This window comes from Eriocheir sinensis, chromosome 22 (assembly GCF_024679095.1).
Source record: "Eriocheir sinensis breed Jianghai 21 chromosome 22, ASM2467909v1, whole genome shotgun sequence".
NCBI lineage: Eukaryota > Metazoa > Arthropoda > Malacostraca > Decapoda > Varunidae > Eriocheir > Eriocheir sinensis.
The window spans coordinates 9,332,032-9,355,661 of NC_066530.1; the positions used below are offsets into that span (position 1 = coordinate 9,332,032).

Here is a 23,630-nt window from a genome sequence, read left to right on the forward strand (position 1 = left end):
AAGAAAGTGGAAGATAGGACAGAGCCCTGCGGGACACCACTGTTGATAGGTTTAGGGGATGAACAGTGACCGTCTACTACAGCAGTGATAGATCGGCCAGAGAGGAAACTGGAGCTAAAGCTACAGAGGATAGAAACCGTAGGAGGGTAGTTTGGAAAGCAAGGATTTGTGCCAGACCCTATCAAACGCTTTTGATATGTAGCGCAACAGCAAAAGTTTCACAGAAACGGTTAAGAGAGGATGACCAAGAGTCAGTTAGGAAAACAGGAAGATCACCAGTAGAATGCCCCTTTCGGAACCCACACTGGCGATCAGAAAGAAGGTCAGAAGTGGATAGATGCTTAAGAAACTTCCGGTTAAGGATTGATTCAAAAGCTTTAGATAGGCAGGAAAGTAAAGCTATAGAACGGTAGTTTGAGGGATTGGAACGATCACCCTTCTTAGGCACAGGCTGTATGAAGTGGAACTACCAGCAGGAAGGAAAGGTAGATGTTGACAGGCAGAGGAGAGAGAGTTTGACCAGGCAGGGGGTCATCACGGAAGCAAAGTTTTCAAGGACAATGAAAGTCATTCAGTAAAAAGGCAGTCTCGCACGTACCTGAACGTGGTGTAGGTGGCAATGAAGGTGCCTTGCTCGATGTCATGCAGGAGGAAGACTGCCTCGTACTGCTGGCGGAACGTGAGGGCGTGCAAGGGCGCCAGGCCGTACCACCACTCACCCTTGCCTGGCTGCCCAAACCCTGTGGTGTACTCCGCCCATGACCTGTAGCAGTGTTTGTAAAGACAAAACAAGTATTTTTTCTTATCGAGGAAAAGTGCAGCAGATAAAGAAGAAAGATATGATGATTTTTAGACAACACAACCTTCCCCTTCTTCGGACAGCCAAAAACTTTCACGGTGCTCCGCTCACAACGTACACTTGTGTCCATAGTTTTTCTTGTTAACTTGGCGAATAGACCCCGTTCTCGATGGTCTCCACTGCATAATTGAGGCATCATCAACTCTCTACTTCTCTTTGAACCATTTCCTAAACAATCCGTGTCAGTCAAGCTTCCGTTGATAAGATTTGACTTTACTCAGCATAATGCCTCCGCGGTGCAGTGGTTAGCATCCATGACTACGAATCCCGGCCTGGGCAGCCGGCGTGTAGCCCACCCAACTGTTCATCCTTCCCTTCGGGATGGTTGATAAATGAGTACTTAGGGATATCTGAGAAAGGTAAACTGTGGTAACCAGGACGTTACACTGCCCCTATGCCAGGTTAAGAGTTCTCTCCCACCACAGACTCAATGGGCCAACGGGACGGAGATGAGCACCGCCGCCACGCTCAGTTATAACGTGTGCCCCAAACTATACCTTACTCCGCATCCACTTAATACAGGCAGCCAAGTCGGAGGGGGGGGGGGGGCGTGGCTTCCTTGTGGACTGACCACTGTCGTATATTTCATGATAATTATTTACTTGATGGGGAAGAACTCGTGGACTGGCCGATGATGCACATTGAGCTGGAGAAGAGAGGAGCTTGGGTGTAGCTTCCTTGTGAATTGGCCATTACTGTATTTCTAATGGAGAAAGAGAAGGGTGAGGCTTGCCTGTAAACTGATGAATGATAAACACTTAATGGCATTTTTTTTTTACAGTAGAGGAAACAGTTCAAGGGCAAAAATAAAAAAAGAAACAATAATGAAAAAAAGCCCGCTACTCACTGCCCCTACAAAAGAGTCAAGAGGAGTGGCCGAAAGATAGGTCAATTTCGGGAGGAGAGGTGTCCTGAAACCTTCCTCTTGAAAGACTTCAAGTCGTAGGCAGGAGGAAATACAGATGAAGGAAGATTGTTCCAGAGTTTACCAGCGTGAAGGATGAAAGAGTGAAGATGCTGGTTAACTCGTGCGTAAGGGATTTGGACAGTAAAGGGCATAGAGGGAAGGGTTTGGGTGTAACTCCTTATGGCTTACCAGTGCAGGCATATATTTATTGCTGTAGGCTATACAACAACTGTCATTAGTCTAATTCTGCTACTAATTCTACAGTGCTATGGCTGGGCAGATACCTGTACCAGTACCACCGGCACCAGCTTAAACAGCACTGGTACCGGCACCAAGGGCCTCGGTACCGGTATCACCAAAGTTAGCATCAAAGCGTCGCAACGAGAATAGTTACCACCAGGCTGGCGCCACACCCCTCCCCTTTTTTTTTATTTTACATTTTTCACATTTTTTTACATTTTTTAACGTTTTTACATTTAAGAGGTATAAGACTGCTAGTAAGAGGAGGGGAGCTGATGAAACGAAAATCCTTTGACTCCACTCTGTCTAGCAGAGCTGTGTGTGTGGAGCCCCCCAGTACATGAGATGCATACTCCGTACGAGGGCGGACAAGGCCCCTGTTTATGAAAAACATCTGTGAGGGGGAAAATAACTGGGGAAGAGGGTACAGAACGCCTAACCTCGAGGAAGCTGATTTAGCGAAAAAGAGATATAAAAGTTTCCAGTTCAGATTTTGAGTAAAGGATAGACCGAGAATGTTCACTGTAGAAGGTGATTGTGTGTTATCGAAGAATAAGGAATAGGTGTTCGGAAGATTGTGTCGAGTTGATAGGTGGAGAGTTTTTTGAGGCATTGAGGGACACTAAGTTCCTTCTGTTCCAATCAGAAAAGATAGCAGGATCCGAGGTTAAGCGTTCTGCGGCATCCATGTAATTTCAGTAAGGTGGGTAGTGTGTTGAAAGATGTTGAATAATGCAAATATGAGTCAGCGGCGTACGAGTGGATATGACTGTTTTGGAAAGATCATTAATGAATAACAGAAAGAGAGTGGGAGATAGGACAGAGCCCTGCGGGACACCGCTGTTGATAGGTTTAGGGGAAGAACAGTGACCGTCTACCACAGCAGTGATAGATCGGCCGGAGAGGAAACTGGAGAGGAGAGTACGAGGAGAGGGATAGAATCCGTACGTAGGATGGCAGTTTGGAAAGCAAAGATTTGTGCCAGACTGTCAAAAGCTTTTGAGATGTTTAAGGCATCAGCAAGAGTTTCACTGAAACAGCTAAGAGGGGATGACTAGGAGTCAGTTAGGAAGGCAAGAAGATCACCGTTGCGGAATCCATTCCGAATATGCAGAAGGTCAGAAGTTGATATAGGTGTTTCAGAATTTTCTGGTCAAGTATTGATTCAAAAGCTTTAGAAAGACAGGAAAGTAAAGATATAGTTCGATATTTTGAGAGATTGGAACGGTCACCATTTTTAGGCACAGGCTGTATGTAGGCATACTTTCATCAAGATGGGAAGGTACATGTTGGAAGACGGAGACGAAAGAGTTTGACCAGGCAGGGTGTCATCACGGAAGCACAGATTTTAACTACAAAAGGAGGCATTCCATTGGATTCGTAAGCCTTCTGAGGATTGAAGCCAGAGAGGGCTTATAAAACATCTCTCTTAAGAACTTTAATAACAAGCATAGTGGAGTCAGAGGGGGCATGAGTAGGATGAATGTGCCCAGAATCGTCCAGAGTGGAGTTTTTAGAGAAAGTATAAGCGAAGAGTTCTGCTTTAGAAACAAAAGTGACAGCTGTGCTGCCGTTGGGACTATGGAGAGGAGGGAAAGATGAATAGGTGAAATTATTAGATATATTTTTGGCTAGGTGCTAGAAGTCTCTAGAAGAATTAGAAAAAAGCAATGTTGTGGAACTTTCTATGGATGAAAGAATTTTTGATAAGTCGGAGAATAGATTTGGCATGATTCCGGGCAGAAGTGTAAAGATCATGATTAGCAGGAGTACGAAGGCTCAGGTACCTTATGAAAGCTGCCTCACTTAATATGATAGCACGAGAACAAGCGTGACTGAACCAAGGCTTTTTAACAGGAGTAAAGAAAGTACGTAGAATGTGTGCCTCCAATCCAGAGACCTCAGTGACTGCTCGGTACACACTCTCTGTACTGGAAGCAGTAATCATTCCTAGGGAAGTTAGAAAAATACATTCTTAAGTCGTCCCCCTGACCTGAAGCAAAATGACAGAAGCACCTCCTCCTCGGTTGGTCCAGAGGCTGTACATGAGCGATAGGACAGAATACAAAAGTATGATTGTGATCAGAGGAGCCCAACGGAGAAAACAGTTTGATAGAGTTTAACGAAGGGTTAGAGGTTAGGAAGAGGTCTAAAATGATGAGCGTGTCCAAGGAGGTTGGAATACGTGTAGGGTGCTGAATCAACTACGCTAGATCATTGAGGAGAGCAAAGCTGTTGGCTTGTTCAGGCTGGTGAGTGAAAGAGGATGAAAGGCAAAGCTTTCAGGGACGGAAGTGTGAGTCAAGATGTACTCCCATTTGGAATTTAAATAGTCAAAGAATTTTACATAGTTGGTAGAGGTAGGTGAAAAATAAACAGCACAGATGTATTTAGTAATATGATGGCAATTAAGTCTTAGCCAGATAGATGGTGGAAAGTTCTGAAGAGTCAAGGTCGTGGGCACGAGGGTAAGTGATGTTGCGTACGTAGATGCAACATCCAGCTTCGGATTGAAAGTTAGGATAGAGATAATAGAAGGAAACAGAGTAGAGATTACTGTCAGTAGCCCCCGAGACCTGTGTTTCGGTAAAGAAGAGAAGATGAAGTTTGAGGAGGAGAGGTGGTGTTCCACAGAATGACAGGTAGAGCAAAGGCCACGCGTGCTACAAAAGTTGATAAAGATACAGTTGGAACAGTTATCCGGACACCTCTTAATTAGTGTTGGCGCCACAAAAGGAGTCAGATCTGGGGCCATTTATGGCTCCCCACAGCTGGGGACTAAGGCATTATATTCTATTTTAATAATGAATTTTGAATTAAAAAAATGAAGTAGTGTGTGTGTGTGTAGCGTGTACGGCCGATTACCGTTACCGCAAAATCCAACTATTTGTTGCTCGCAAGGACACAAACACCCATGAGTACTTCCTGAAAGGGACTCACCAGCTCATTGTAGAGTACGGACTGGAGACACGGCAAAATAGTGCCACAAGCGGCCAACTACCATTATCCCAGCGGCGCCGAAGGTTAAATCTAGTTGCAAATAAACCGCTAGTGAACACTTAGCTGCCGTTTTGAAAGTAATCCTCTTTCTAGGAAGAATTGTCGACCTAGAGTGACTCGAAGGGTGAGTGTGTCCCTCGAGGTAGGTAGAAAGTCCACAGCGGCCAAGTAATGGTTGGAGACGCTGTGCTGCTGGCTGAGAAGGAATCCCAAGCCATATGTGACATCCAGATCAAGATCAAGAGCAAGAAAATGTAAACAAAGACACGGGAGGAAGAAGACCCATGGCTCCCATGGCCTAACCAGCCCCCTAAAACACTGAAGAAGACAAAGAAGGAGAAGGTAGGAAAGGGAAGCAAAGGGAGTGAGGTGGAGGGAGGAAAGGGAAGCAAAGGGAGTGATGTGGAGGGAGGAAAGGGAAGCAAAGGGAGTGATGTGGAGGGAGGAAGGGAGGAAAGGGAAGGAAAGGGAGTGATGTGGAGGGAGGAAAGGGAAGGAAAGGGAGTGATGTGGAGGGAGGAAAGGGAAGCAAAGGGAGTGATGTGGAGGGAGGAAGGGAGGAAAGGGAAGGAAAGGGAGTGATGTGGAGAGAGGAATGGGAAGCAAAGGGAGTGATGTAGAGGGAGGAAGGGAGGAAAGGGAAGCAAAGGGAGCGATGTGGAGGGAGGAAGGGAGGAAAGGGAGTGATGTGGAGGGAGGAAGGGAGGAAAGGGAAGGAAAGGGAGTGATGTGGAGGGAGGAAAGGGAAGCAAAGGGAGTGATGTAGAGGGAGGAAGGGAGGAATGGGAAGCAAAGGGAGTGATGTGGAGGGAGGAAAGGGAAGCAAAGGGAGTGATGTGGAGGGAGGAAAGGGAAGCAAAGGGAGTGATGTGAAGGGAGGAAAGGGAAGCAAAGGGAGTGATGTGGAGGGAGGAAAGGGAAGGAAAGGGAGTGATGTGGAGGGAGGAAAGGGAAGCAAAGGGAGTGATGTGGAGGGAGGAAAGGGAAGCAAAGGGAGTGATGTGGAGGGAGGAAAGGGAAGCAAAGGGAGTGATGTGGAGGGAGGAAGGGAGGAAAGGGAAGGAAAGGGAGTGATGTGGAGGGAGGAAAGGGAAGCAAAGGGAGTGATGTGGAGGGAGGAAGGGAGGAAAGGGAGTGATGTGGAGGGAGGAAGGGAGGAAAGGGAAGCAAATGGAGTGATGTGGAGGGAGGAAAGGGAAGCAAAGGGAGTGATGTGGAGGGAGGAAGGGAGGAAAGGGAAGCAAAGGGAGTGATGTGGAGGGAGGAAAGGGAAGGAAAGGGAGGCAAAGGGAGTGATGTGGAGGGAGGAAAGGGAAGCAAAGGAAGTGATGTGGAGGGAGGAAGGGAGGAAAGGGAAGCAAAGGGAGTGATGTGGAGGGAGGAAGGGAGGAAAGGGAAGCAAAGGGAGTGATGTGGAGGGAGGAAAGGTAAGCAAAGGGAGTGATGTGGAGGGGGGAAGGGAGGAAAGGGAAGTAAAGAGAGTGATGTGGAGGGAGGAAAGGGAAGCAAAGGGAGTGATGTGGAGGGAGGAAGGGAGGAAAGGGAAGCAAAGGGAGTGATGTGGAGGGAGGAAGGGAGGAAAGGGAAGCAAAGGGAGTGATGTGGAGGGAGGAAGGGAGGAATGGGAAGCAAAGGGAGTGATGTGGAGGGAGGAAGGGAGGAAAGGGAGTGATGTGGAAGGAGGAAAGGGAAGCAAAGGGAGTGATGTGGAGGGAGGAAGGGAGGAATGGGGAGCAAAGGGAGTGATGTGGAGGGAGGAAGGTAGGAAAGGGAGTGATGTGGAGGGAGGAAGGGAGGAAAGGGAAGCAAAGGAGGATGTGGAGGAGGAAGGGAGGAAGGAAGCAAAGGGAGGATGTGGAGGGAGGAAAGGGAAGCAAAGGGAGTGATGTGGAGGGAGGAAAGGGAAGCAAAGGGAGTGATGTGGAGGGAGGAAGGGAGGAAAGGGAGTGATGTGGAGGGAGGAAAGGGAAGCAAAGGGAGTGATGTGGAGGGAGGAAAGGGAAGCAAAGGGAGTGATGTGGAGGGAGGAAGGGAGGAAAGGGAAGCAAAGGGAGTGATGTGGAGGGAGGAAAGGGAAGCAAAAGGAGTGATGTGGAGGTAGGAAAGGAAGCAAAGGAGTGATGTGGAGGAGGAAAGGAAGCAAAGGGAGTGATGTGGGGGAGGAAAGGGAAGCAAAGGTGATGTGGAGGAGGAAAGGAAGCAAAGGGAGTGATGTGGAGGGAGGAAAGGGAAGCAAAGGGAGTGATGTGGAGGGAGGAAAGGGAAGCAAAGGGAGTGATGTGGAGGGAGGAAAGGAAGCAAAGGTGATGTGGAGGGAGGAAAGGAAGCAAAGGGAGTGATGTGGAGGAGGAAAGGAAGCAAAGGAGTGATGTGGAGGGAGGAAAGGGAAGCAAAGGGAGTGATGTGGAGGGAGGAAAGGGAAGCAAAGGGAGTGATGTGGAGGGAGGAAAGGGAAGCAAAGGGAGTGATGTGGAGGGAGGAATGGGAAGCAAAGGGAGTGATGTGGAGGGAGGAAGGGAGGAAAGGGAGTGATGTGGAGGGAGGAAAGGGAAGCAAAGGGAGTGATGTGGAGGGAGGAAGGGAGGAAAGGGAAGCAAAGGGAGTGATGTGGAAGGAGGAAGGGAGTGATGTGGAGGAAGGAAAGGGAAGCAAAGGGAGTGATGTGGAGGGAGGAAGGGAAGGGCAAGTGTAATATCCATGAGTAGTAACATCTATTATTATTATTATTATAATAAATAATGAATTATTATGGTTAATCTTAGGGAGCACCACTCCAAACCAATATCTGTAGTATTTAGCACGTGAAAGAATTATTATCATAATGCATTTTTGTATACGTTTTACCTTGGGGAGGGCCCAGGGGGGCAAGCCTCGTTCATTATAAAGTTGGGTGGCTTCGATTTTCAAAGTCCATTGTTATTGTTTCACGAGTGCCTCTATAGACAGACCGAGCCTCATAGCTGCCTTGCAGGACACCATACAAATTAGTTCCTAAGTCAGTAATATCCAGAAGGCGCATGGATCATTACGATCTCGGACATAAAACGGTCTTTACGAGTTCTACGTTACGTTATTATCTTCTCTATATTAAAGCAAATAATGGTGCAAGTATTTGTATTTTATAATTTTAAACGATTACATTCATGAAGTGTTACTACGCGGGGAGTATCACGCTGCCACGTAGCCAGCTATCTAGCAGTCTTCCTCGGGCCGCCAAGAAGGACGGATACATCGACACTCAACTCTTCTTTAGTCTCCTTAAATTATCATTCTACTTCACCTGTCGGCAAGTGTTAACGGACTGTTTAGCCTCTTTATTGGTATCCCTCAGGAGGCACCTCGCGCCACATTGCGCTGTCAAATAACCCAAAACCAAGTCCCTTCAATACCACCATATTCGAACAGTGACACGGGCCACATGGGATGCGCTGTACACTTAACACTCAACAGCCTTGACAGCGTTATATTGAGAGCCTGGGAACCTATGGGGAATCTGGGTTTTGGGTGTGAGAAGGCAAACTGACTGAAATGTAGGCCTCCAAAATTTCCCTAAAAGCGGGAAAAATCCCTAGTCCCGAAACTTTGATGAAAGTTTCTTAAACCTATTTAATCCACCGTATTCGAAAAGTGACACGGGCGTGTCACATGAGATGCGCTATTTGGTGTCTCGTGGGCGCATCAAGCTGTGACAAGCACGTATCATAGAAGAAAAAAACCGGATATTGTTCAAAGCGCGCAACTAAAAATTTGAGTAAAATGGAGGCCATGATAATAGGCAGCAATCGGTAGGTCACTCCCGGGTCATTTGACAGTAGGAGCGTCAGGGCTGGATGACAGCTGTCACAAATTGGTATATTTTGCACCACAAAGTACTCGGTAACAATGATCTAGCATCAACTTAGCAGAAATGGACGGGTTAACCGTCAGTATTGTCATGGTCAACAGACTGGCTGCGGCGGCTGCTAGGTTATGTTGGAATAGATTACAAGAGTATGCATTAGGGACTTTCCTTACTTTCGAGACTAGGGAATTTTCCCAAATTTCGGGATTTTTCTAGGAAATTTTGGAAGCTCATTTTTCAGTGATTTTGCCCTCCCCTCAAAAGAAAACTCTGCTCCCCACAGATTCCCAGGCTTGTGTTGGGGGGGTAGGGGGGCTGGAGAGGTGGAGGGGTTGGAGTGGTAATTCTTAAGATTTACCTTATTATTATTGTTACGAATGTGCTGTATGTGAATGATTGTATGTGCCTGGTCAAACTCTTTCGCCTCTGCCTGTCAACATCTACCTTTCCTTCTTGCTGGAAGTATGCCTTCACACAGCCTGTACCTAAGAAGGGTGACCGCTCCAATCCCTCAAACTACCGTCCTATTGCTTTACTTTCTTGTCTATCTAAAGCTTTTGAATCAATCCTTAACCGTAAGATTCAAAAGCACCTTTCCACTTCTGACCTTCTATCTGATCGCCAGTATGGGTTCCGCAAGGGGCGTTCTACTGGTGATCTCCTAGCCTTCTTAACTGACTCTTGGTCATCCTCTCTTAGCCGTTTCGGTGAAACTTTTGCTATTGCGCTGGACATATCAAAAGCTTTTGATAGGGTCTGGCACAAATCTTTGCTTTCTAAACTACCCTCCTACGGTTTCTATCCTTCTCTCTGTACCTTTATCTCCAGTTTCCTTTCTGACCGTTCTATTTCTGCCGTGGTAGACGGTCACTGTTCTTCCCTGAAAGCTATTAACAGTGGTGTCCCACAGGGTTCTGTCCTATCTCCCACTCTCTTTCTGTTGTTCATTGATGATCTTCTTTCCAAAACGAACTGTCCTATCCATTCCTACGCCGATGATTCCACTCTGCATTATTCAACTTCTTTTAATAGAAGACCCACCCTTCAGGAACTTAACGACTCAAGGCTGGAGGCTGCAGAACGTTTAGCCTCAGACCTTACTATTATTTCCGATTGGGGCAAGAAGAACCTGGTGTCCTTCAACGCCTCAAAAACACAGTTTCTCCACCTATCCACTCGACACAATCTTCCAAACAACTATCCCCTATTCTTTGACAACACCCAGCTATCACCTTCCTCAACACTAAACATCCTCGGTCTATCCTTAACTCAAAATCTCAACTGGAAACTTCATATCTCATCTCTTACTAAATCAGCTTCCTCGAGGCTGGGCGTTCTGTACCGTCTCCGCCAGTTCTTCTCCCCTGCACAGTTGCTGTCCATATACAGGGGCCTTGTCCACCCTCGTATGGAGTATGCATCTCATGTGTGGGGGCTCCACTCACAGCTCTTCTGGACAGAGTGGAGGCAAAGGCTTTTCGTCTCATCAGCTCTCCTCCTCATACTGATAGTCTTCTACCTCTTAAATTCCGCCGCAATGTTGTCTCTTTATCTTTTATCGATATTTTTATGCTGACTGCTCTTCTGAACTTGCTAACTGCATGCCTCTGCGGCCCCGCTGTACTCGACCTTCTACTCTAGCTCATCCCTATACTGTTCAAACCCCTTATGCAAGAGTTAACCAGCATTTTCACTCTTTCATCCCTCACGCTGGTAAACTCTGGAACAATCTTCCTTCATTTGTATTTCTCCTGCCTACGACTTGAACTCTTTCAAGAGGAGGGTATCAGGACACCTCTCCTCCCGAAACTGACTTATCTTTCGGCCACCTCTTTGGATTCTTTTTAGGAGCAGCGAGTAGCGGGCTTTTTTTTATTTTTATTAATGTTTACTTTTTTGTGCCCTTGAGCTGTCTCCTTTGCTGTAAAAAAAAAAAAAAAAAAAAAAAAATGTGATGAAGTTGTAGCATGATGCAATGTTAGCCCAGCATGGTGCAACTCTACTTGTTGGGACAAGAGAGACAGAGGGGAGCCCGGGGCCACCGGCCGCCGGGCAGGAAGTGCTGAGTCGGCTGTTGCGAGCAAGGGTGGCTGAGGGGAAGTTGAGGGTGGCGTGTCTGGGCTCAGAGAGGGTTCAGCTGTGTGCTCCGCTCGCGAGCTGTGTGCATCCGGTGTGCGTGTCTGCCGTGCCCCTGTACTGTGCCTGATTAACTAACTGTTCTGTGCCCTTGAAAGTTGCTGTACTGTGTGAGGAACCTGTCATTAAACTAGAAATTAGTGTTGAACGTGTATCCTTGGTGCCCTGCCTCGTTCCCTCCTCCCCTCGGTGTTCGGTGTGGGCCGCTGTGAGTGACTGGTGCCCGTGTGGTTGTTCTAGGGGATCACGCCGCCTGCCTGCCCGTGGATGGTGTGTGTGGGGGGGTGGCGTAACACTTGGTGTCAAAGGAGTGGGGATAAGTGAAAAGTGAAGCGCGCCGAGTCGTCATGGCGTCCCCCAATGGTCGCCGTGAGGGTGAGAAGACGGGCAAGGCCGAGGCTGACGCGGGTGAGGTGAAGCCGGGCCAGATGGACTTGTTCGCTGCCATGCTGGCCGAGATAGATCAGAGGGCAGACGAGAGGGCACGCGAGCAGGCTCAGAGGGCAGACGAGAGGGCACGCCATCTTGCCAAGGTCCTCCAGAGCTGTTTCTCGTCGCTGAAGGTGGAAACCCAGCAGTACACCGACCAGGGCTGCGACAGCGCGAGGAGTGAACGGCTGGAGGAGGTGAGGACCCAGGAAGGCGAGGTCCGAGGCCTGAGGGAGGCGGAGAGGCAGCTGCGAGAGGTGGCACCGTCGCACGCGGAGGAAGAAGGCTCAGTTCTGGCAGGAAGCGCCGGGGCGGCGGTCCTGCAGGGGCCTATCTGGGGCCCCTGGCAAGGACTCCTGGAGCCTGGTAGCGTCGTGGCGGAACCAGTAGCTGCCGCAGGAGGTTGGGGAGCCCCCGCCTCGTTGCCTCCCTCACCCCCTCCCTCTCCTCCATGCCAGCCGACTCGCAGGTCACGTAGTTCGCTCTCTCTCCCATGGGAGCAGCGAGAGGTGGCAACGTGGTGCGGGGAGGAACAAGAAGCGTCACGTGTGCAGCGTGCTGGCGGAGGGTGCACGGGTACCGGACTGGCGGGGCTCCGCGTGGGGCCCCTGGCAAGGGCCCCTGAAGCCTGGTGGCGTCGTGGCGGCGCCGGTGGAGGCTGCAGGAGGCTGGGGAGCCGTCGGAGCCGCTCCCTTGGGTCCAGCTGGTGCTGGAGTCGGACCCATTAACTCTGCCTCGTTGCCCCTCTCACCGCCTCCCTCTCCGCCATGCCGGCCGGCTTGCAGCCCACGTGGTTCGCCCGCTCTCCTCTGCGGCCCCCCAGCCTCCCGGCGCTCAGGGAGGCTTAAGCCAGCGGGGGACGACGGGAAGTTGGCATGGGAGGCCCAGTTCAAGATGCCAGCTGCTGCCCAGGGCTGGGGTGAGGATGAGAAGGCGCTGCGGCTGACAACAGCGCTACGGGGCTCAGTGGACGGGCCCGGCCGCTTGGTGGGGAGCGCCGAGAGGACCTTAGGGCGGCCTGACATGCTGGCCGCTACACGACTCCAGGACGCGCCACAGAGGCTGTGTGGCGTCACGGGGCACTGCGTGCAGTCTGAGGGCCCAGTGGAGGCTCGTTTCGGCGTAGGCAGCGCTGTGGAGCGCCGGCCGACGGACGTCGCCGATCGAGACGAGCCGTGCGTGCTGGGCCTCGACTACCTGCCGCAGGGCGAGGCCTGTGCCGACCCTGGACGGGAGCTGGAGAAGCTGCGCGGACAGGCGCCTTTGCTCCCGAAGGTCGGCTGTGCAGAGGTAGTCGCGGCGGAGCGACTGCACCTTGCCCCGGGGACGGAGGCCAGGGTCCTGTGTTGCCGGTCGGACGCGATGGCAGCGGAAGGCGCGGTGGAGTCCACGGAGGGCCTGCAGCTGCCTGATGGTGTGGCAGCCGGACGGAGTCTCGAAGGAGCGGGGGAGGAGTCAGTCACGGTGCTGGTGGCTAACTCCTCCGACGAGGCTCGGAAAGTACCCGCTGGTGCCAAGCTGGGCACCTGTGAAGAGGTGGAACAACAAGAGGAGGCGTCGGGGAGCGCGGAGTCGGCCGCTGTGAGGCCGCTGCCCGACTTCCTGGAGGATTCGGCGCACCGGAGCGCCGCTCACCTGACGGAGGCGCAGACGAAGGTGCGCCACACCCTGGCTCGGTGCGCGGACGTGTTCAGCGGGGGTGGATTGGATCTACTGGGCTGCACGGGGTTGGTGAAGCACAACATCAGCACGGGAAATGGTGCGCCCACCAGGAGCCCGCCCCGACGTGTCGCGCCGGCCAGGCGGGAGGAACTGCAGCGTGCCGTCAACGAGCTGGCGGCGCAGGGGGTGATGGAGCGGACAGACAGTCCGTGGCTCTCAGCAGTCGTCCTGGATATGAAGAAGGACGGCACGCGGCCCTTCTGTGCGGACTGCCGGGCGCTGAGAGACAAGACTGGCGAGGACTTTCACCCCCTGCCGTGGACCGATGACGCGCTAACGAGGGCCTTGGAATTCGGGGCATTGACGACGACCAGCGGCCTAGCGGCGGCCGCCCCGCCCTGCCATGACCTCCGGGGCCGGATGGCGAAGGTGAAGATGAAGGCAGCGTCGGTGAAGGCGAGCCCGGAGGGCCTCCGTGGCTCGTGCGGGGGCTGTGGCAAAAGGGGGAATAGGTGCAGTCGGTGCCTGGGGGAGCGAAGGACGCGTTCCCTAGACCGGCTGAGCCCCGACGCCCTCCAGCCGCGCTGTAAGGACTGTGGCCAGTCAGGCCACCGCTTGAGTGCCTGTCCCAGGTCCAGGGACGCGGCGCGGGTGGGAAGCGCGAACGGGCTGGAGAAGGGAGCCGACTTCCAGCCGTCTCCCGCCCTCGGGCCCCGCCTTGAGTAAGCTGCCGCCGCCCGACCAGCGTGTTGCCAGTGGGAGGCTTAGTGGTTGCAGCCACGACGCGTGACAGTGGACACCGGGGGCTGAGGAGTGCTCGGCGAGGCCTGACCCGGGGTAGTGTGTGCTGCTGGAGGGGCCAGTGGAGGCTCGTATTGGCGTAGGCAGCGCTGTGGAACGCCGGCCGATGAACGTCGCCGATCGAGACGAGCCGTGCTTGCTGGGCCTCGACTACCTGACGCAGGCCAGTAAGGCTCGTGGTGGCCTCGGACGGGAGCTGGAGAGGGTGACCGGAGTGGTGCCCTTTGCTTCCAGGAGATTTTCGAGCATGGCTGCGTGGGGAGGTAGTCACGGCTGAGCGAGGGCACCTTGCCCCGAGGGTGGAGGCCAGGAGCCGGTGTCGACTGTCCCGAGCGTCACGTGGAGCGGATGGCGTGGAAGAGCCCACTGAGGACTGGTGGCTGGTCAATGGCGTGGCTGACAGGCGGAGCCCCTTGGGGGCGCGAGAAGAGACTATGGAGGACAGACTGATTTATGTGTATTGCATGTATTTTTCTGTGTTCAATGTTCGGCCGGGAGCTCAGGCTACCGGTGGATTTGGCCACGGGGCGGCCTCCCGACGTGAGCTTGCCCACCGTCACCTCTGGCTTCGCAGCGGCACTGCAGGAAAGCCTGGCTGAGGTGCACCGACGCGTACGGGGCAAGCTCAAGGTGGCAGGCCAGGCCATGAAGGAGACATACGACCGGCGCAGGAGAGGACGTAAGCCCCAGCAGCAGCGACGAGGACGTGTCAGAGGTCGACCAAGGGGCGAACGAGAACATGGGCGGTTCGAGCGAAGCGGCAGACGTCAGTGATGACCCTGAGCAAGGACTTGGGGCCGACGCCGCCGCTCTGGGTGCCACCGCCTGCCTGCCGCCGCCCGCATCTCCCCAGCGGCGCCCTCGGCGAGAGAGGCGACGGCCGGGATGGTTAAGAGACTTTAGTGATGTCCCAGGGGACTGATTAGTTTGATTTATTTCATGTGTTTTGCTTGTTGAATGTTGGGGCAGCCGGGTCGACTGCCTTTGAACGGAGGGGATAGTGTTACGAATGTGCTGTATGTGAATGATTGTATGTGTAATGTGATGAAGTTGTAGCATGATGCAATGTTAGCTCAGCATGGTGCAACTCTACTTGTTGGGACAAGAGAGACAGAGGGGAGCCCGGGGCCACCGGCCGCCGGGCAGGAAGTGCTGAGTCGGCTGTTGCGAACAAGGGTGGCTGAGGGGCAGTTGAGGGTGGCGTGTCTGGGCTCAGAGAGGGTTCAGCTGTGTGCTCCGCTCGCGAGCTGTGTGCATCCGGTGTGCGTGTCTGCCGTGCCCCTGTACTGTGCCTGATTAACTAACTGTTCTGTGCCCTTGGAAGTTGCTGTACTGTGTGAGGAACCTGTCATTAAACTAGAAATTAGTGTTGAACGTGTAACCTTGGTGCCCTGCCTCGTTCCCTCCTCCCCTCGGTGTTCGGTGTGGGCCCCTGTGAGTGACTGGTGCCCGTGTGGTTGTTCTAGGGCAGTGGTTCCCAACCTTTTTTTCAGGTGACCCCAATTATGCACCTCTAGACATGACCGCGACCCCACTAGTTAAGTTGTATATTTGTTATTATAACATAACAACACCATGTTTGATATTTTGAGGTCTTGGCGACCCCAGGAAAAACGCTTGACGACCCCACTTGGGGTCGCGACCCAAGGGTTGGGAAAGGGGGTTCTAGGGGATCACGCCGCCTGCCTGCCCGTGGATGGTGTGTGTGGGGGGGTGGCGTAACTTTATTATTTTTGTTGTTATTATCATTGTAATGGGCGAGTCAGGTAGAGTGGTAGGAGTGCGCACACCATAATTACCGCCACATGTCCAGCAGCCCCCACACACCTGACACGCCCAGGAAGAGGAAAGGAAGGTGAGAGAGAGAGAGAGAGAGAGAGAGAGAGAGAGAGAGAGAGAGACTCGGACAGAGTGGAGGGAAGGAAGGAGACTGAGAAGACTTTAGAGGTGGTGACACAGACAGGGGGGAGGAAGGAAGGGAAGGAAGGAGACAGAGAAGACTACAGAGGTGGGGGTACAGACAGAGGGAGGGAAGGAAGGAGACAGAGAAGACTACAGAGGTGGGGGTACAGACAGGGGGGAGGGAAGGAAGGAGACAGAGAAGACTACAGAGGTGGGGGTACAGACAGGGGGAGGGAAGGAAGGAGACAGAGAAGACTACAGAGGTGGGGGTACAGACAGGGGGAGGGAAGGAAGGAGACAGAGAGAGAGACTACAGAGGTGGGGGCACAGACAGGGGAAAGGAAGGAAGGAGACAGAGAAGACTACAGAGGTGGGGGTACAGACAGGGGGAGGGAAGGATGGAGACAGAGAAGACTACAGAGGTGAGGGGCACAGACAGGGGAAGGAAGGAGAACAGAAGACTACAGAGGTGGGGGGGTACAGACAGGGGGAGGGAAGGAAGGAGACAGAGAAGACTACAGAGGTGGGGGCACAGACAGGGGGAAGGAAGGAAGGAGACAGAGAAGACTACAGAGGTGGGGGCACAGACAGGGGGGAGGGGAAGAAGAGACAGAGAAGACTACAGAGGTGGGGTACAGACAGGGGGAGGAAGGGAGACAGAGAAGACTACAGAGGTGAGGGCACAGACAGGGGGAAGGGAAGGAAACAGAGAAGACTACAGAGGTGGGGGTACAGACAGGGGGAGGGACGGAAGGAGACAGAAGACTACAGAGGTGGGGGCACAGACAGGGGGAGGAAGGAAGGAGACAGAGGAGACTACAGAGGTGGGGGGCACAGACAGGGGGAAGGAAGGAAGGAGACAGAAAAGACTACAGAGGTGGGGGTACAGACAGGGGAGGGAAGGAGGAGACAGAGAAGACTACAGAGGTGGGGGGTACAGACAGGGGAGGAAAGGAAGGAGACAGAGAAGACTACAGAGGGTGGGGTACAGTCAGGGGAGGGAAGGAAGGAGACAGAGAAGACTACAGAGGTGGGGGGCACAGACAGGGGAGGGAAGGAAGGAGACAGAGAAGACTACAGAGGTGGGGGCACAGACAGGGGAAGGAAGGAAGGAGACAGAGAAGACTACAGAGGTGGGGGAACAGACAGGGGAGGGAAGGAGACAGAGAAGACTACAGAGGTGGGGGCACAGACAGGGGAGGGAAGGAGACAGAAGACTACAGAGGTGGGGGGTACAGACAGGGGGGAAGGAAGGAAGGAAGGAGACAGAAGACTACAGAGGTGGGGGCACAGACAGGGGAGGGGAAGGAAGGAGACAGAGAAGACTACAGAGGTGGGGGTACAGACAGGGGAGGAAGGAAGGAGACAGAGAAGACTACAGAGGTGGGGGTACAGACAGGGGGAGGGAAGGAAGGAGACAGAGAAGACTACAGAGGTGGGGGCACAGACAGGGGGAAGGGAAGGAAGGAGACAGAGAAGACTACAGAGGTGGGGGCACAGACAGGGGAAGGAAGGAAGGAGACAGAGAAGACTAGAGATGGGGGGTACAGACAGGGGGAGGGAAGGAAGGAGACAGAGGAGACTATAGAGGTGGGGGGCACAGACAGTGGGGAAGGAAGGGAGGAGACAGACAAGACTACAGAGGTGGGGGTACAGACAGGGGGAGGGAAGGAAGGAGACAGAGAAGACTACAGAGGTGGGGGCACAGACAGGGGGAGGGAAGGAGACAGAGAAGACTACAGAGGTGGGGGTACAGACAGGGGGGAGGAAGGAGACAGACTACTACAGAGGTGGGGGCACAGACAGGGGGAAGGAAGGAGACAGAGAAGACTACAGAGGTGGGGGCACAGACAGGGGGGAGGAAGGAGACAGAAGACTACAGAGGTGGGGGCACAGACAGGGGGGAGGAAGGGGGCAGAGAAGACTACAGAGGTGGGGGCACAGACAGGGGGGAGGGAGGAAGGGAGGGAAGGAGACAGAGAAGACTACAGAGGTGGGGGCACAGACAGGGGGGAGGAAGGAAGGGAGGGAAGGAGATAGAGAAGAATACAGAGGTGGGGGCACAGACAGGGGGGAGGGAGGAAGGGAGGGAAGGAGATAGAGAAGACTACAGAGGTGGGGGCACAGATAGATCGCTGCATCGCTGGTGAAGAACATTTGGCGCCGTCTGATAGCACAGGCAGGTAACAGTGTGATGGCACAGGCAGGTAACAGTGCGATAGCACAGGCAGGTAACAGTGTGATGGCACAGGCAGGTAACAGTGTGATGGCACAGGCAGGTAACAGTGTGATAGCACAGGCAGGTAACAGTGTGATGGCACAGGCAGGTAACAGTGTGATGGCACAGGCAGGTAACAGTGTGATAGCACAGGCAGGTAACAGTGTGATGGCACAGGCAGGTAACAGTGCGATAGCACAGGCAGGTAACGGTGTGATGGCACAGGCGGGTAACGGTGTGATGGCACAGGCGGGTAACGGTGCGATGGCACGGGCGGGTAACGGTGTGATGGCACAGGCGGGTAACGGTGCGATAGCACAGGCGGGTAACAGTGTGATGGCACAGGCGGGTAACGGTGTGATGGCAAGGCGGGTAACAGTGCGATAGCACAGGCAGGTAACAGTGCGATAGCACAGGCGGGTAACGGTGCGATGGCACGGGCAGGTAACGGTGTGATGGCACGGGCGGGTAACGGTGCGATGGCTGGGCGGGTAACAGTGCGATAGCACGGGCAGGTAACAGTGTGATGGCACGGGCGGGTAACGGTGCGATAGCACAGGCGGGTAACAGTGCGATGGCACGGGCGGGTAACGGTGTGATGGCACGGGCGGGTAACGGTGCGATGGCACAGGCAGGTAACGGTGCGATGGCACAGGCGGGTAACAGTGTGATGGCACGGGCAGGTAACGGTGTGATGGCACGAGGTAACAGTGTGATGGCACGGGCGGGTAACAGTGCGATGGCACAGGCGGGTAACAGTGTGATGGCACGGGCGGGTAACGGTGCGATAGCACGGGCAGGTAACAGTGCGATAGCACGGGCGGGTAACAGTGTGATGGCACGGGCGGGTAACGGTGTGATGGCACGGGCGGGTAACAGTGTGATGGCACGGGCAGGTAACAGTGTGATAGCACGGGCAGGTAACGGTGTGATGGCACAGGCGGGTAACAGTGTGATGGCACGGGCAGGTAACGGTGTGATGGCACAGGCAGGTAACGGTGTGATGGCACGGGCAGGTAACGGTGTGATGGCACAGGCGGGTAACGGTGTGATGGCACGGGCGGGTAACGGTGTGATGGCACGGGCGGGTAACGGTGTGATGGCACAGGCAGGTAACAGTGTGATAGCACAGGCGGGTAACGGTGTGATGCACGGGCGGGTAACAGTGTGATGGCACAGGCAGGTAACAGTGCGATAGCACAGGCAGGTAACAGTGTGATGGCACAGGCAGGTAACAGTGTGATGGCACAGGCAGGTAACAGTGTGATGGCACAGGCAGGTAACAGTGCGATAGCACAGGCAGGTAACAGTGTGATGGCACAGGCAGGTAACAGTGTGATGGCACAGGCAGGTAACAGTGTGATGGCACAGGCAGGTAACAGTGTGATGGCACAGGCAGGTAACAGTGTGATGGCACAGGCAGGTAACAGTGTGATGGCACAGGCAGGTAACAGTGTGATGGCACAGGCAGGTAACAGTGTGATGGCACAGGCAGGTAACAGTGTGATGGCACAGGCAGGTAACAGTGTGATAGCACAGGCAGGTAACAGAGCCAGAACCCAGTATCCGGGTACACTGAGTGTCCAGACATGGGCCATCCAGATATGGGAGAGATTACTGTGCCGTCCGGATATGGGAGGGATTACAGTGCATGGATGTGACGGGACTTTGGTGAGTGTTTCACTCTCATGTCTTGTATCCTTGTAATGGAACAAAGCACTGCACTAACACCTCATCTCTTGTGTTATAGGAGGTGGTGTTGACCTGGCACAGCACCAAGGGACAGCACAGCACCCTGTGTGTCCCGACAGCCACCACTGGTGCTGGTGCTGAGGTGAGACCCTGAGGAGAGGACCACACTTCCAAGGGATGCCACAGCACCCTATGTGGTCCGACGGCTATCTCTGGTGCTGGTGCTGAGGTGAGAGCCTGAGGAGAGGACCATAGCACCAAGGGACAGCACAGCGCCCTGTGTGTCCAGACGGCCACCACTGGTGCTGGTGCTGAGGTGAGGGCCTGAGGAGAGGACCACAGCACCAAGGGACAGCACAGCACCCTGTGTGTTCCGACGTCCAGACCAGACCAGAAGAACCACCACCACCACCAACAACAACAACAATACCACCACCAACACCAACAACAATGGCAACCATACTACCAAAACCACCAACAACGTCAAGAACAACAACAACAACACCTTGCTGCTTTTATCTACAGCCACAAAGGAAAGGGAAAGTTTGAGTGTGACAAGATTTGAGACTGGGAGCAAGTTCAGCAGACGCAGCCTTGCGCACACTGGTGAGGGAAACCATGAGTGGCCAGCGTGTGGGGAAAGACTCCCTGGGAAGGATGACCTCAGCAAATACACCCACACACTCTGCTGAAGGACCCCATGAATGCCAAGACTGTGGCAAAAGGTTCAGATACCAGAGTGCCCTCAACAGACACACCCTTACACACACTGGTGAAAGACCTCATGAATGCCAAGAGTGTGGCAAAAGGTTCAGTACGAAGGCTAATCTCAACAGACACACCATTATACACACTGGTGAAAGGCCTCATGAATGCCAAGAGTGTGGCAAAAGGTTCACATACCAGAGTGACATTAACAAACACATCCTTACACACACTAGTGAAAGACCGCTTGAATGCCATCACTGTGGCAAAAGGTTCAGATACCCGAGTAAACTCAACGCACACACCCTTACACACACTGGTCAAAGGCCTCACGAATGTAGGGTGTGTGGAGAAAGGTTTACAGAGAAGAGTAACCTTAACACGCACATGCGTAAACACACTGGTGAAAGGCCTTATGAGTGTGGGGTTTGCAGAGAAAGGTTTACACATAAGAGTAGTCTCAACACACACACGCGTACACACACTGGTGAAAGGCCTCATGAGTGTGGGGTTTGTGGAGACACATTCATTAGGAAGAGTCAGCTCAAGGTGCACACTTACAAACACACTGGTGAAAGGCCTCATCAGTGTCTGGAATGTGGAGAAAGGTTTATAGGGAAGCAAACCCTGGAGCGTCACATCTTCAGACACTCTGGCCTGAGAGAGTTCAAGTGTGATGTGTGTGGGAAGCACTTCAAGATGAAGATGGACATTGCCCAGCACATGAAGACCCACTTCTGAGGTGCTGTGTGTGGGGGTATAGGTGGGGGCTGAGGTGGTGATGGAGGGCAGTTTGTGGTGTAAAGGAGCACACTGACCCATTGTAACAAGTAGTGTGTGTGTGTGCCAGTGTGGTGTGCTCCCTGTTCTCACCCCCGGCTGAGGTGGTGGTGGTGGTGGAGGGCAGTGTGTGACATGAAGGAGCACACTGACCCATTGTAACAAGTAGTGTGTGTGTGCCAGTGTGGTGTGCTCCCTGTTCTCACCCCCGGCTGAGGTGGTGGTGGTGGTGGTGGAGGGCAGTGTGTGGTGTAAAGGAGCACACTGACCCATTGTAACAAGTAATGTGTGTGTGTGCCAGTGTGGTGTGCTCCCTGTTCTCACCCCCGGCTGCCTGTGACTGGTGGACGACGTCTTCTGATTAACCCTTAATGGCATAAGTTGTCTTTTGTTGGTTGGAAATTTGCTCATTGCTATTTTTCTCTTTGTCTGTCAGCACTTCAACAGTTTACACTAAGTCTTCTAAGTGTGCCTTCCCTGCAGCTCTCCAATCTGGCGTGAGGGACAGACAGGCCTGCAGCAGAGCTGCAAAGCCCCCGCTGGAATGACCGTTTTGTCATGTAGTACTGTGTTCTCTCACAGAAATAAGCGTCCAGTCCCAAAGATAAGTGCAAATTTATCTTAAAACATCAATATGTGTGTGTGTGCATACATTATGCCAGGTTGAGCACCGGATATATGTAAATGGTTATACATGTCATTGTTAAAACACCTTTAGATTTAAAAGTCTGTAAATGGTTATTGATTCTATCCTCCTGTTTGAGCAAAAGTGGAAAGGTTTGGTCGTTCACTTTGACAAACTTTGGTGAATCGTTCAGTATGTTCTCCATTTTGTCTATGTAATCCTTCCTATCGAGTAAAACAACTCCATTACCCTTGTCAGGCTTGCATACAATAAAATCTTGATCTGGCGCGAGTTTCCGTAAAATGGCAACTTCATCTTCGTCTAGAGATTGACAATGTGGGATTAGAATAGAAAGTAGAGAGGGCAATATGTTTGAACGATTGTTTAAAGAAATCTTTAGTTTTGCCATGGGATCCATAAGGAGTGAAATTTTCCAACATTTTGGCTAGACGTTCAAAAGGAAGAAAATGAGACAGAAACTTTGGTTTGTTGACTGGGAGCGAAAACTTTAAGCCTTTACTCAACAATAATTTCTCCGGATCAGTCAGGGATCTCGATCAATAGTTGAATATACTACTTTTGATAACGGAAGCTACTTGTGTGAATAATTGTCCCCCTCATTTTAAGACACTCCTCCATAGACGCTACGTAGATGCTTTTTTTTTTGTTTTTTTTTTTTGTCTCCATGTCACGTCCCGTTGTTCTTTGATTACTTAAATTCTCAGCACACTAATATTAAATTTACTTCAGAGCTAGAGAGAGATGGTAAAACATTACCCTTCCTTGATGATGAGGTTACTAAAGTTGACAACACATTTTCTACTTCAGTTTATAGAAAGCCAACGGACACGGGTCTGAGGACTAGATTTGATTCTTTTATTTCGTCACAGTTTAAACAAAACTTAGTTCTATCACTGGCGACCCGAGCTTATTGAATTTGCTCCAATTATTTTAAGCTGCACGATGAATTACAGTTCTTGAGGGGACTACTCAGAGACAATGGTTTCCCATCCAGCTTTCTTCATAAATATATTGGTATTCATTTAGATAAAGTAAAACTTCCTCCCAAGGCCATCACAAGTGTCAATCGGGCTGTGTTATATTTTCCCATTCCATATCTCGGTAAACGAAGCTTAACTCTGAAGAAGAAAGTACAACGTCTAATGCAAGAATTTTATCCACAAATATCTCTGCGAATCATATTTAAACCACAATCAAAAGTAGGTGATTGGTTTTGGGTCAAGGATGTGATTCCTTGTGCTGTGAGATCTGCGGTGGTATACCTTTACAACTGTAGTAGCCGTAATGCTACTTATGTTGGTCACACCAAACGCCAGCTCATCACCAGGATCTCGGAGCACAAGGGGATCTCGTACTGGACCAACAACCGACTCTCCAAACCAACTCACTCCACTATTCCAACCCACAGTCATGATTCGGATCACCCTATATATAGCAAAGATTTTACTATTTTGTACAACTCCTCCTCACACAACATGTCACGCTTAATAGCTGAGTCGCTTCTCATACGACGACTGCAGCCTTCACTCCGCCCACAGGAATCTTTTATACCACTAGCGTGCTTTTAGAAGTTCGTTTAAGTTTTCTTTTCCCGGTGTTTTCTATATCGTTAAGTTACGCCTTTTCTTTGCAGTTTTCTGTCATAACTTACCGTTTTCTTTTCAAAGAGCGTACCCACAATCAAATATGTACTTATCACCTAAATTTTCACATGTAGTGCCTTTTAATTTCACACACATTGTTTGTATTGTTTTATCATGATTTTGTGTCCCTGATGATGACTCATGAACGAGTCAAAACGTTGACAAATAA

At 52.0% G+C, this 23,630-nt stretch overlaps 2 protein-coding genes across 3 annotated transcripts in view; one reads left to right on the forward strand and one right to left on the reverse strand.

Moving 5' to 3' along the window:
- The window catches only part of LOC127002003 (fibrinogen-like protein 1), a 123,947-nt gene that overhangs the window by 20,671 nt on the left and 79,646 nt on the right, over positions 1–23,630 (reverse strand). For both annotated transcript variants that reach the window (XM_050867324.1, XM_050867323.1), the window contains exon 5: positions 599–763. In XM_050867324.1, the coding sequence (XP_050723281.1) occupies positions 599–763 (165 nt within the window). The remainder of the gene's footprint in view (positions 1–598; positions 764–23,630) is intronic.
- Positions 5,028–22,475, forward strand: LOC127002005 (zinc finger protein 782-like). The gene is made up of 2 exons (XM_050867326.1): positions 5,028–5,348; positions 19,746–22,475. The coding sequence occupies exon 2, from the start codon at positions 20,306–20,308 to the stop codon at positions 21,131–21,133; it is 828 nt and encodes a 275-aa protein (XP_050723283.1). The 5' UTR covers positions 5,028–5,348; positions 19,746–20,305; the 3' UTR covers positions 21,134–22,475.

Coding starts and splice junctions, on each gene's coding strand:
- LOC127002005 (XM_050867326.1), top strand. CDS start 20,306: ATGAGTGGCCAGCGTGTGGGGAAAGACTCCCTGGGAAGGATGACCTCA.